General features: G+C 39.7%; 1 protein-coding gene across 3 annotated transcripts in view; it reads left to right on the top strand.

Annotated features, from left to right (window-relative positions):
* pax5 (paired box 5) overlaps positions 1-12778 on the top strand; it is a 61062-nt gene that overhangs the window by 31829 nt on the left and 16455 nt on the right. For 2 of the 3 annotated variants that reach the window (XM_028018964.1, XM_028018965.1), the window contains exons 6-7: positions 521-705; positions 10420-10552. In XM_028018964.1, coding sequence (XP_027874765.1) covers positions 521-705; positions 10420-10552 — 318 coding nt within the window. The remainder of the gene's footprint in view (positions 1-520; positions 706-10419; positions 10553-12778) is intronic. The other variant, XM_028018966.1, reaches the window with a different exon arrangement.

The raw sequence follows: 12778 nt of genomic DNA, 5'->3' as shown, positions 1-12778 counted from the left end.
CTCGTTCTCTCTTTTCTAATCATTTGTGGGCTGCGACTCCTCAGAGTTCTTATAATTGTCTCGTTCAGTCCCTCAGCCGAGCAATAACTGCAGGATACAAGAGCTCACAGTCTAATACTGATACCGAAGCCATATATATATTTGTGTGTACGTGTGTGTATGGGCGATACGACGAGCGGGAGGGAGGATTGTGTTTATAAGAGAGGAGAGGGTGTACTTCTGAGAGATCAAGAAGGCGAGACAGCGTATGCCAGGTAATGGATTGTATTTGTATGCGATTTTCTCGGAGTCTCCACAATCTATGAAGTCTTTCAATCCTGAATCAGTTCACTGGACTTTCTTTAAGACAGACAACTTTCTTCCCCGTATCCATCTTAGAAATATATCCAGCAAGCCATTGCTTCTAGTCCCCTTTTTCATTTTACCACCTTCTTTATCACACTTTTATTCTGCATCCTCTTAACATTTTCCTGCTGCAACCTTTCTAATGTCACTCCCACCTGGTGTCCCCTCTGTGCAGTTTTACAGGAGTCACCGCTGGCTAACGGGCATGGCCACAGTGGGCGGGACTTCCTCAGGAAGCAGATGAGAGGGGAGCTGTTCTCGCCGCAGCAGATTGAGGTATTGGACCGCCTCTTTGACAGACAGCCATCTTGTCCAATCCAAACCACCACTGAGCTCTATGTGAGCCCTGACTCTGGCAAGGTAAGGGCAAGGCATTGTGCAGGCTCTGGCTAAGGCCAAAAGGTGCAGGGGTTATACATATGTCATAGATTAACAGTCATCCCTTATAATGCAGAAAGTTTGAAACATTTATGTTTGGTTAATTATTTCTTTGTTGTAACAATGCGTCATGGTAACAAATCTTATACTGTGCAAAAGGATGTTTATTTCTCCTTAAAAGGTGCCACAACTGTAAGGAAAAAAAAAACATTTGTGAGTTGAGCAGCAGAGTTAAAAGGGTGAATGACTGATTGCAGTCCTCTGGACTTGAGAAGGCACAATACAATTACAGTCCATTTACCATTTTACACATCACACCTTTTAGAACTTTATTGTAAAAAATGAAATGTGCATAATGTTCCTTCTACTTCATAATTATGCCTTATTTTGTGTCAATTTATACAGCCCAAAAATATATTGATGTTTATGGTAATAACATGACAAAATGGGACAAGGATATGACAAAATATGAATCGTCTTGCAAGGAGTTGTTGATTTTCAAGATGTCCATCTTGAATTTATGATGCTGTCGCACTGAAACATGCTGACTAACATTTGAAGCTGCTGATGCAAACCTTGCAAGCTAACAGGGGGATCTCTGCTAACAGCTAAAAAAGCCTGCCTGCTCTGCCTTGCCATGCCATGCCAATGTTGACCAAATTGTTGCCCAGCAAAATTGCTCAATCTCTGCATATGCTTTTAATTTCCCATAGCTCAATCACTGGGTGTTTGGAGAATGTGTAAATGAACTTTTGTTTTCTGTTTCTGTGTGGATTCCTGTGGTCTGATAGACACTGCCGAGACGCAGTGAGGGTAGTTTATCGACATTCAGTTAATCTAGACGCACTGCAGGGGTTAATGAGCATATCGACCCAGCTTTCATTATGACCTCACTTCCTGCGGCTTCCAGGACGGTGATGGAAATGGGGCATCCGGCATGCTGATGCACATGGGGGATGAACTGCATATCCGCGTGCCTGGGAGAGACAAGAGACGAGAAAGGGTGTGTCTGTGTCTCTTAATGCTGCATCTAAATTGACCTCCCGCCCTTTTTCGGCAGTGAATTAATGTAAATCTGAGCGGAATAGACAGGTGTAAGTAGTACTTTGCATAACAAAATGTGAGCACACTAGCATTTGTATTCAGTCTGCCTTTTTCAGATGTCTTCTAATGTGCAGCCCTGCTCTCAGCATTAGGAAAATGTTTTGGACCGTGTCTCAAAATGACAATTTTCCTCTACAGTTTTTTTTTTTTTCCAGAAAAACACTTTTCAAGTTTATTTGTACAGCCAGTGTCAAGTACATGAACCCAGACAGACCCCAGAGAAGTTTTAGTAAAACAGGTTATAGCCTTAGACCTACAGGGCAGAGTTGGACTTTTTAACCCATTCACTTCCATTTGACCAACATGAGGAGGGTGGCGGGTCGGGGCAAGAGGTCGACAGGTATTGGTTGGAGTAGCTCTATAGACTGAGATCTGACAACATAAATACCCATGATTCCTAGGTCAATGTCCTCTCTGAGCCCAGCAGAGCCACTGAGGTCAGGGTTTGGAATGAGTCCCTTTAAAATCTGTGTCACATTGGGGTCAAACTGGCTTTAGGTTGCACACCACAAAGAAATCCAGGCATCTACTCATGCCCATCCCCCATTTTTCCTGGAGAGGGTGATTGACAGTCACACCCACTGACACACTGACGGCTACAGCTTAGCCTCTCTGGTATGTGAGCTAAGGTGTGTGTATTAATAAATATGTGTGTGTGAACCAGTGGCAGTGGGGTTTCGGTCAAGTAGGGTCAGACTGCGTTGAGACTGACAGCTTTAAATGCACTTTCCCCTAACGGTGATGACGTGTGCAGGGGATGTGCATGCAAGGAAGAAAGAAAACAGAGAACCAGTCGGAGAAATAGAAAAGGAACCACTTTTTCAACATGGACATTTTGATTTCAGTTAATTTTTTTTCAATATTTCTGGCTCAAAAGAAGTAATTTGTCCACAGCTGAAGAGCCAAAAAGTATGTCAAATATAATTTGAACCATCAGCCTCAACTTGTTTATTTTTTTTTTTAACTTTTACTCCATTGTTTTATCTCATCTCCCTGTGCTGCTCTTGTTCCCCACTGCCTGTAGTCTATTAAGCGGCACCGATAATTTATGTGTGCATGTTTGTATGTGTCTGTCTGCAAGTGCGCCTGTCAGGGAGAGTTCATTTGAATTTCCCTTCAATCACTTCTTATTACTCAGCTGATAAATCAGAGGGGCTGACTGCGCCCTCACCCATTTTGGCAACCCTGGGTCCAAATGCCCTCCTCTGCACACACCAGCACAGTTTGATCATTTTCCAGCCTGAAAATCATTGAAAGATAGAAAAGGTTTACACCTCTAATCTACGTTTGGGAATAAACCAAAACCTGCTGCAATGTGAAAGAATAAACCAAGATAGCGTCACGTATAGTGATCATCTTTTGGTATGCATCTAGTTTATGAAGTATATTGTTTGATTCTGGTGGAGTTAACTAAATGTTGAGAATGTGAGGGTTTTTTTTATGTTTTTGAAGCATCTTTAAAAATGTACATCCACTTGAAAACATGACTCTTTGTTTAAAAGTTGCACTGTTCATCCTCAGAAAACTCAAAAAACTTCTACTTGCTTCCAAATATGCTGCGCTCTCCCTTCAAACTATGTTTGCGATGCTAACTTTGTTCTTCTGTAATTGTTTCATCCAAAGCTTGAACCTGCTCAAAATTGCTAAAGCCAGAGGATCAAGAAAACATTTTCATAGAAATTGAAACTATTTTAACAGGAAAGTGGATCTTTTTTCAGTTTGAACTCTTCATTGCCAGTGAAGCCATCAAAGGAGTTGATTCATTTTTTCATCCAATGTTGTTCTCACAACACCAAATGTGACAATAATACTTGACTAAACAAGTTGTAAATAGCATATCATATTGAGAGGTAAGAAAAGTAAGCCAGACGTTGTATTTGAAGCATTATATCTAGACCGCCTCCCCCTGGAGTTAAGGTCTGTGTGGGTTATCTGTCTGAAAATGAATATCCTCCCCACTGCTGCCACGCTCAGTTTGAGTTCAGATAAATTCTTTCCAGGACAATCCCTGTCTCTGTTTGTGGGCCACTCAGGGAATTGTGTTTGTTTATAGCCAAGCCTTTTCCATCAGGGGTGCACAAGACAATGTGGCTAGGGAAAAGGGAGTCAGGAGGGAGAGGGGCACAGGGGAGAGAAATCAGGATCTATTTGGAGAATGGAGAAAAAGAGAAATACTATTATGCAAATGGTTCAAGCCAGCACGGCTGGCGTCTGTGTGTGTTGTATGAGACGGTGTGTGTGTGTGTGTTTCAGAGGGACGATTAGGGCTCATCTGTCACTGATGTGGATTTGGACTCTGAAACTCCACCTTACCACATCTGAGGCAATCTGGTGTATAAAAGGAAGATGGCAAGAAACTCACTGAGAGTTCAGCTGATTTGCTAACAGAGCCTCAGAGTAAAAGTTACCCACATTTTTAAATCAAAGATTTGTTTTTAATACATGCACATTTTATTTTATGTAATCCTAGTTTGTGCTGTAAAAGCAAGATCAGGGAAACTTTGAAAGAAAATCGAACTTGTCACTTGCTCTTTATATTAGGAGATAATTAAATTAATTGCAGCTTTATTTTCGGTCCTGTAATTAATTCAGTCAGACAAATAATACCTCTACATACAGTATATAATAATTAAGCTGTCATCCTACAGAACTAAACTTACAAACCAAGACATGTAGTTTTAAACCTAATAGAATATTGTATTTCAAAGGGTAACAAACATATACATGGTTTTATTTCTACATAAATCAAAATAAATCTTTTGTTGAGATTTAGAAGGACATACTGTTTACAGTTCTGACCAACCTATCCCAGAATCAAAAGACTAATGAAGGACATTTTATTTCAAAACCCATCACACCATTTTGTCTACTTTGCACTTGAATGTCATAGGAAGACATGCTGCGTTCATAAAAAAAAATGCTTCTGCATCACCTTCCCCTTCATTTGATATTTTGTGTATTAGATTATAGGAGTACTTAGCTTACATTCAAGTACTACAGATATTACCAAATGTCTCATATAAGATATTATTTATTCACTATATTTCCAGTTGTGTTTGTTTCAGTTTCCAGGGAGAAACATTTCCAAAGCTCTAGAAAAAAAAAAAAAAGCATCAGTCTAATTCAAGGTCTATATGCATACTGCATAGCATTTTAAGACTCAAACTAAAGAATTTATTCTGAGAATGCTCTCTATTAAAAATGAATAAATTAATTGGTTAATCATTAATAATTTCAAAAGAGTATAAAGTTTTAAACTAAGTTTTAAACCTCATTTAAATTTAAACAAATGTTTTACACGTGTTCGCAGACCTTCAAACAAACATCTTCAGTCTGATAGTTTTTACAGTCGTAGGAAACCTATGTGGATGATAAACGATTCATAAACGATTACTCATTTAAAGTCATGATGACTCCTAATGTCTGTAAAAGGTCTGATTTCTGAGGACCATCATAGTTACTACCTGTGGCATGAACCGACTGCCTTCTGAGCAACAGCTAATTTTTTGGTCATGTCAAAAAAGTTGGAACTGTTACAAAATGTACAAAAGTGATAGTTAAATGTGGCAGAAATTAGCTGATAACAACAGAGTTTCATCTCATTCTAAACTATGCAAAGGCTCAGTCTGGACTGATGAAAACTAACTTACCGAGGCATGCAGAACAGCTGAAGCAGCACCAACAACAGCTGATCGGACATGGTCTTATATTAACATAGCCAATAATAACAGATCAATTTGATCAGATGTTCCAGAAAATGCACTTTATTTTTGCATGTTTAAAGCAATGTAACACACTTTCTTAAATCTCTATTTTTAGTGCGTTTTACTTTTTCACATCGTGGTACCGTTTTGTCCAACATCCATTTCCAAACTCTGCAATTTTGACTATAAAGAATGAACAAGAATAAAGGGAGATTATTAAGTGTAGATTTCCCTATAAGACTTTATATGTAATCACCTATAATTGTTGAACCAGATCCAAATTTTCCTGCCATCCTCCCGTTCATCCTGCCTAGTTGTCCAATTTCTCCCCATCAGCGTTACCAACCCCCCCACCCCCCAAGTTCAGCCCCCTCCTCGGCCCCCCCAGCTGCGTCCCTTTTCCTTTGATGAGAGCTGATGGCGCTGTATGAGCGGTGGAATTGACAACATTTACGGGTGCGAATGAGAATGATCCATCTTGCTTAGCGGGCCTGTCACCCCACTGGCCAAACTTCATCATGACCAATTACCACAGCAGACCCTTTCTTCTCGGCTGGTGCTGCTGGCTGGCTCTACACATGGCTACATGGACACATTAGATGCTATTATAATGAGACCTAGCAGCCAAGATTTGGTTGTGTTGGTGCGTGGGGGGTACGCAGGGATAGCATCTTTGACTGGTTTAGAAAAAAAAAAAACTGCAGGACCTCTTTCTGAAAGGGAAAAAAGGGGGGGGCTTAAAATGTGCCGGAAGTGTAAAAAGGACCAGAAAGAGAGAGGTGTGTAAGTGTACAGGGTAAGCTCTTATTTGGCAGGTCACAGTCCAGTGGTTGTGTTGTGTGTTGACGAGCACAGGGGTGTTTAAGAGGTCAGTGAGCACAAACAAACGCCTACACATACACACAGATGCAGACGTATTAAAAGGGTCAGTGCGACACTCTCACCTTATCACCCCCCGCACCCTCCTTCCCACTGCCTCTCTCTCTCACACACACACACACGGAAAAGAGGAATGGAAGACATTTGATGAGTGAAAGTAAAATATCTGATAAATAATGGTTTAGTATGTGGCGAGTTTTGCTCCGAGCTTAACTCAGGGAACAGCACAAGCGGTGTTAACTTTTCTTATTGATGCGCTCTACATTCTGATGTTGACGTAAGAGGCAATCTAGTTAGTCAATAATTTTGGACAAAATGTGGGTTAACTTTAGAGTTATTCGGTGTTATTTCTCAAAACTGGACTAGATTTGGGTACGGGAATGATCTAAGGACAATTTTGATGTATGATTTCTGAAACTTTGTGTTTTCTAGCCAATTCCAACAATTAGTCAAATGGTGATACAGCCATCATCTGGAAACAATTGAGCTGTATTACCAATATCCATATTTATTTATAGTTTGGTGGCCTCATGCATGGAATTTGCAAACAAAATATTGCTAAAAAGGATACCTTTCAATAATAACTTCATTTCATATTATATTTTTTGCAGTTCTGACTTAGATCCTGTCTCCCTCTAAAAGTCCATATCATTTATCACACTACAGAGCATCAAATAAAAGCAAGCATCAAACATAATATTTTGCATAAATGTCGAGGCTGCCTTAGACTTTCTCTGTCATATGCAGCAGAGTCATCTCTCCTTCAGTGCACTTGAAAAGTGGGATTACACAGTGGCCTGAATCCAAATGTTTCCATTGTCCCCCCACTGAAAGAGCTCATTATTCAAAATGTAGTTCTAGACTACATGTTGTCCTCGCTTGGAAGACTAAATTAATTTAATAGCCACTGATAACACTGCATAAAAAATAACAACACCATCTACTATCCCAAAAATGTTGAAATTAGTCACTGCTGTCTAAATCACTCTTTAAACATAGTTAACATTTCACCAATGTGAAATGTTAATGAATTCAAAAAAGCCCCATTCATCCATTTTTCAAAAATGTTTATGTTTGACAGGTTTTATGATCTAAAGTTGAAAATGCATTTCATTGTTTGAGGGAAGGTCCCAACCTCCATGCATGCATGTCTTTTCTTCTAATGTATGTGGTGATTCAAGATGGCAGTGCCCAAAGTTATGCATGTATATTAAGTTAAGTTTTTTTCTCCTAAGAAAATAGAAACCAGTGATGAGATGTGAAATCTCAGCAAGTATGCATGCAAATTCGAGCAAAAAGTGCTCATCTATCTTGTTTTTTTATGTTAAGTTTTGAAATAAAAAGGATCCTGAATCAATAGGACATGTTTTGTCCTTTTATTGAAGGTTTTAATTAAACAATAGCCCAACAGCTGTGACATTAACTATTCACATACCTGAAACTGAAGATATTCTCCACCACATTTTGTGATTTAGAGCCTCTAAACTTCAGTGTAACTCTGAAATCATTCAAATACCTTGTGGATAGTAATAAAAATCTAAGCCTAAATAAGGTTTCATGGATTTGGGCCCCTGTTTCACTAACTGATTCAATTCTGTGACGCTGCTTGAAGTTCCTTGTGGTACCGCAGCAACATAAAGCTTCTCATGCTGCCTCAGACTTCACAGCATATCTCACATTCAGATCCACAGTGAGGGATTCCAAAATGAGGAAAAAATGGGAAAATAACCATAAACCCAATTTTTCACAGTTTGTTCTATTGATAAATAAAGACCAATGTCTTCTCCTTATTATGTGAAAATGGACGATTCTATAACAAAACATACTCAAGAGAGTCAAATGTTCATACACTCACACCTAAACCCAATAGGAGACAGGTCATCGCCCGGCCAGGAATGTTCCTGTCCAGACAGTCTCTGGTGTTCAATCTATATATTCTCGGCCATCGATGTCGCTATCATCTCTCTAAATTACCAGAACCGCCCACATATACTCACACACAATGAGAGACCTCTCAGAGAGACGAGGATGGATGGGTCATGGCTAAAAGCCGGGGTCAAACACAGGTGAGTGGACAGACTGCAGTCTGGCCTTTGGGAGGAGCTGGTATGCTGGTATGCAGGTTTCTGTGGAAAAATACAGTTTGTCGCCATCCTAACTATGTGGTTTTAACGATCCATCATCAAAAATTTGACATAAAATTTTGCACTAAGTTTATGTTTGTTCCGGTTTGCTATAAAAGTTACAGCTACATTAGTGGCTACAACCTTAAAAGTCTTTGTACTTTAATAGAATTTTCTGTGATAGACCAACACAATGTAGCGCTAAATCTGGGGTGCCCGATTCCAGCCCCGTCCTGCAACTTCTAGATGCACTCCTGCTCCTACACACCTGAATTACATAAACCATTCATTACCAAGCCTCTGCAGAGCCAAATGACTCGTCGCTGATGAGAGAATTAAGCTAAACTGTCATTTGATAAATTGATAAACAGTTTCAAAATTGTATTTAAATAAAAATGTGCTTAATATGTCATCTTGATGCTCTTAATAGACTTTAGTGAAATCTAATGACTTTAGGAGTCGTCTTAATAATAGATAAAAATCTACCTGTGCCAAAAAGCCTGTAGTAACTCTATAGGAGATGCAGAAAAACAGATGTTACATGGGAGAATTGTTTGACAGAACAAATTACTGATTGTTAGCTCTACAAATTTGGTTATAAAGGAAGAGTGGTCAGAAAACCTAAGAAGTCCACTTTCAACTTTCCACAAGCCAAGTAGAGGACACAGAGGAGAAAGGTGCTCTGGTGAAACGAGACCAAAATTGACCTTTTGACCTCAATGCATTATAGTTATGTATACCCTGAAGATATGATGAGGCAACATCATTTGTTTATGATTATATGTTGATTTGAAGAGTATAAAAACCTGATAATCTTTGAAGAAAATATGCTGGAGGTTTTAAAAAACTGAAACTGTGGAAGAACTTCACTTTCCAGCAGAATATTGACCCCAAACACACAGCTAGAATTAGAAGGGAATGTTTTAGATCAAAGAATATTAGAATGGCCCAGTCAAAGTCAAACTTAATTCCAACTGAGGATCTGTAATAAGAGTTCAAACTTGAATTCAGACACAGATTCATTAGTAAAAAATCTTGAAAACTGCTCTTCTTCTTACTCTAACATTACAATCATTCACCACTTTTTCGTGAACTGTTACATAAATAACAATAAAATATACTGAAGTTGGTAATTATAATGTGACAAAACCTGAAAAAAGCTCAAGAAGCATAAACAGATTTATTAATTTAGCAATGTTATAATTGTCAGTTAGAGTTAAAAGCTTTAGATCTTTTTCACCTATTTCTGAAATAATTGAGAGTTTTGTACTGAAAATATTTCCACTGCTACATCAAGCACATATTTTTTTTGTCACTTAGATCTTTTCCTCCGTGTGTGGTTTTGGGTTTTGTATCTTACCGTAATGTTCAGAGCATTGGGAGTGTCTATGTGCATTGAGAAGATCACCATTCTTAGGTTGGTATCTGGGGAGACAAGAGGCTTTGTCTTATAGCCACAGTCTGTGTGTGTGTGGGTGTGTGTGTGTGTGTGTAAATATATGTTTGTTGTGTATGTACCGTGTGAGCGCTGGGATGAGAGGGATGAAGAGAAAGTGCGAGCTGATCCTGCGGTTACAGACTGTTGGACTTGGTTGTACAGTAAATCCCTGCCTTTGTAAACAGATCAATAAACTCTCAGCTGTAGGTGTGTTTCTGTACATTGGTGTGTGTGGGTGTGTGTGCTCCTAGGAAAAGCTGCTTTGCTCATCGCTGTGAGGAAGGTGTAACATGCAGGATGTACTGTGGACATAATAAACAGATTGCTCACAGCTGTACTCCGCAAGGGGCACAATCGTGCCTTGATATTATTTTCAACACAGAGTATCATGATTTGGATTTGCTGTCTAATAAATCTATTTTTCCTTTTCCTTTCTGCTTCCTTCCAGACATCAGACTACTCAGCCATGGCCTCTCTAGCAGGCGGACTGGACGAGATGAAGAACAGTTTGGCCAATCCAGGCACAGGGACAGAGTTAGGATCCAATGTGTCTGGCCCACAATCCTACCCGCTAGTTCCAGGTAAAAATAAATAAATAAAATAATTCCTTCAGTGTTCATAACTCTTAATATCAATAATCAAATTAGTCTCATTACTGATTTATTTTTATCAGAAACAGAAACCACACACTTCCATAGATTTAACAACTGCACACATAAAGAAGAAGATAAAGTAAGTCAAACTCTGAAATTTATTACAGAGCGCAGAGGAAAAATCCAATGAAACACTCAGTTAATCAACTCATTTACAAGACAAACAGTTCTCCTTATAAACTACATGATGCTCACTGACAGAGTTAGACAGTAACAAGAGCTTTTTTATGTTTACTAAATAAAACTAGACGTCATCAAGTATCCACTTAACATACATCAAAACGGAAAACTGTTTAAAGTTGAGGTTTTGAAGAAATTCAAAGTTTCAGAAGCCAATGGACATCCAACAAATTGGGCCAGAACTTGAAGGATTAGAACAGTAAATAATGATTGTGTCGTGTGTCGGATAAGCCTGCTAGATTTCATGTATCAACCTGCTCTGTGATTTTGTTCCTCTCTAAGCTGAAGGGTTTGTCACTAAAATAGTCTCTCCTGGTAACGGCTTGTTAGGATATCCAGAAGCTCCTCACAGTGGATTCAGATCCAGTGTCTCCACTCTTTGCAGAAACTTTGCATAAAATTTGGAAAAACTGTGTAGAGATACTTTAGTATAATGAGTAAACACAGCAACATGGTGCTTTAAGCAGTGCTATGAGCACTTAGTTTAAACTCAAGAAACTAAAAACCAATTTGTAAAAAAAAAAATTTTCTGAATCTACTGAGAATATTTTAAATATGAATCCATTTAATGTCATTTGCTTATTAATAAGTGTTTTTGTTTAAAGCAGCTTTTATTCTTGACTTTCACAAGAGCGTTCCTCTCATTCTCCAAACTAAGATCATTCTGACCCTTTCCTACTGCATGTGAAATACTGAATAAATTATTTCTTCTAAAGGAAGTAGTGCTTAACCAACCTCTCTGGCTGCACATTCATCCAATTCACAGGATAAACCAAAAACTTACCTTGAAACTTTGAAATAGGGGAAAGCCATAATTATAAACAAAAACACACTGGAGCTAATGCCTTTCTTCTTAGCAGTAGTTTAAACTGCATAATCTAAGTGCTCAAAGCACTGCTTAAAGAGCTCGGTGCTTTGAATGTCAATTAAGTGGAGGAAAGGGATTTAAGGAAAGGTGGAGGAAAAGTGAACACCTCTCTCCCTGCTCTTTCTCCATTTAGGGGCACAGGGAGAGGCACGATTAATTAAGAGCAGACCAGGGAGCACTTGGACAAGCCTTTACCACTCCCATCTGTAATGAAGGGAATCATTGATCTGGGAATTTGGGATATCTGGGAATAGGTTCTTTCTTTTACTCTCTCTCTCTCTCTCTCTCTCAAACCACAGAGGAATATTACCTGCACACACCAGAGCAGGGGAAAAAAGACAGTGTGAGAAAAAGAGAGAGAGATGAAAAATGTCCATTTCTGCTTATGCATGCAAACACACACATTCATATTCACATGCGCACACACCTTCTGAATATTATGCATGCATTTCCTCGGCTGTCTTATCCCTCAGAACAGAGCTCCCTCTAGGGGATCAGACATCCGTGTGTTTGACGCAGTGTTTTTTGCATCCTTGAAGTGTTGATACTCTGGACACATGCTGGAGAGCAGCATCTACATGCTCGACCCTTCTTCGCAACCCCGCACGGCACTTTCCTTTACTCAGAGCGTCCGCCAGTACACCAGGGTGCGAAGATGCGAAGGGGGACACTTTGCGTGTCGTTGATCCTCCTGGGCTTGACAGGGTTGTTCTGACGGCTCTTTGATGTGGTGAATGAGACAGGCAGACCAGTAGGACAGAAAACGCGTGCTCATCTGTAGCTGCAAGTGAGCGCGGAGGAGACTTGTACTTGTTTGTTGACCTCTAAAGAAAAGCTGTGGAGAACAGATACATCAATACAACTGCCATACATATGCACAAATACAGTGCATGAGAACGTACACCCCCACACACGAACACGCCAACACACATCTCTGAGGATCTGGCCCTGTCTGCCCCCTCTAACTTGGCTGTAGAGAGTCCATCTCTCCCCGCTTCCACCCTCTTCTCCCTCTCCTCCATGCCCTGTGCACTGACCCTGAGCGGATGAGCAGCCCGTCTGCGCTAATGCCTCGCTGTCGCGTCAAACACCAAGAAAAACTTTAC

This window comes from Xiphophorus couchianus, chromosome 5, assembly GCF_001444195.1.
Source record: "Xiphophorus couchianus chromosome 5, X_couchianus-1.0, whole genome shotgun sequence".
NCBI lineage: Eukaryota > Metazoa > Chordata > Actinopteri > Cyprinodontiformes > Poeciliidae > Xiphophorus > Xiphophorus couchianus.
This window is presented reverse-complemented; position numbering and strand designations above follow the sequence as displayed.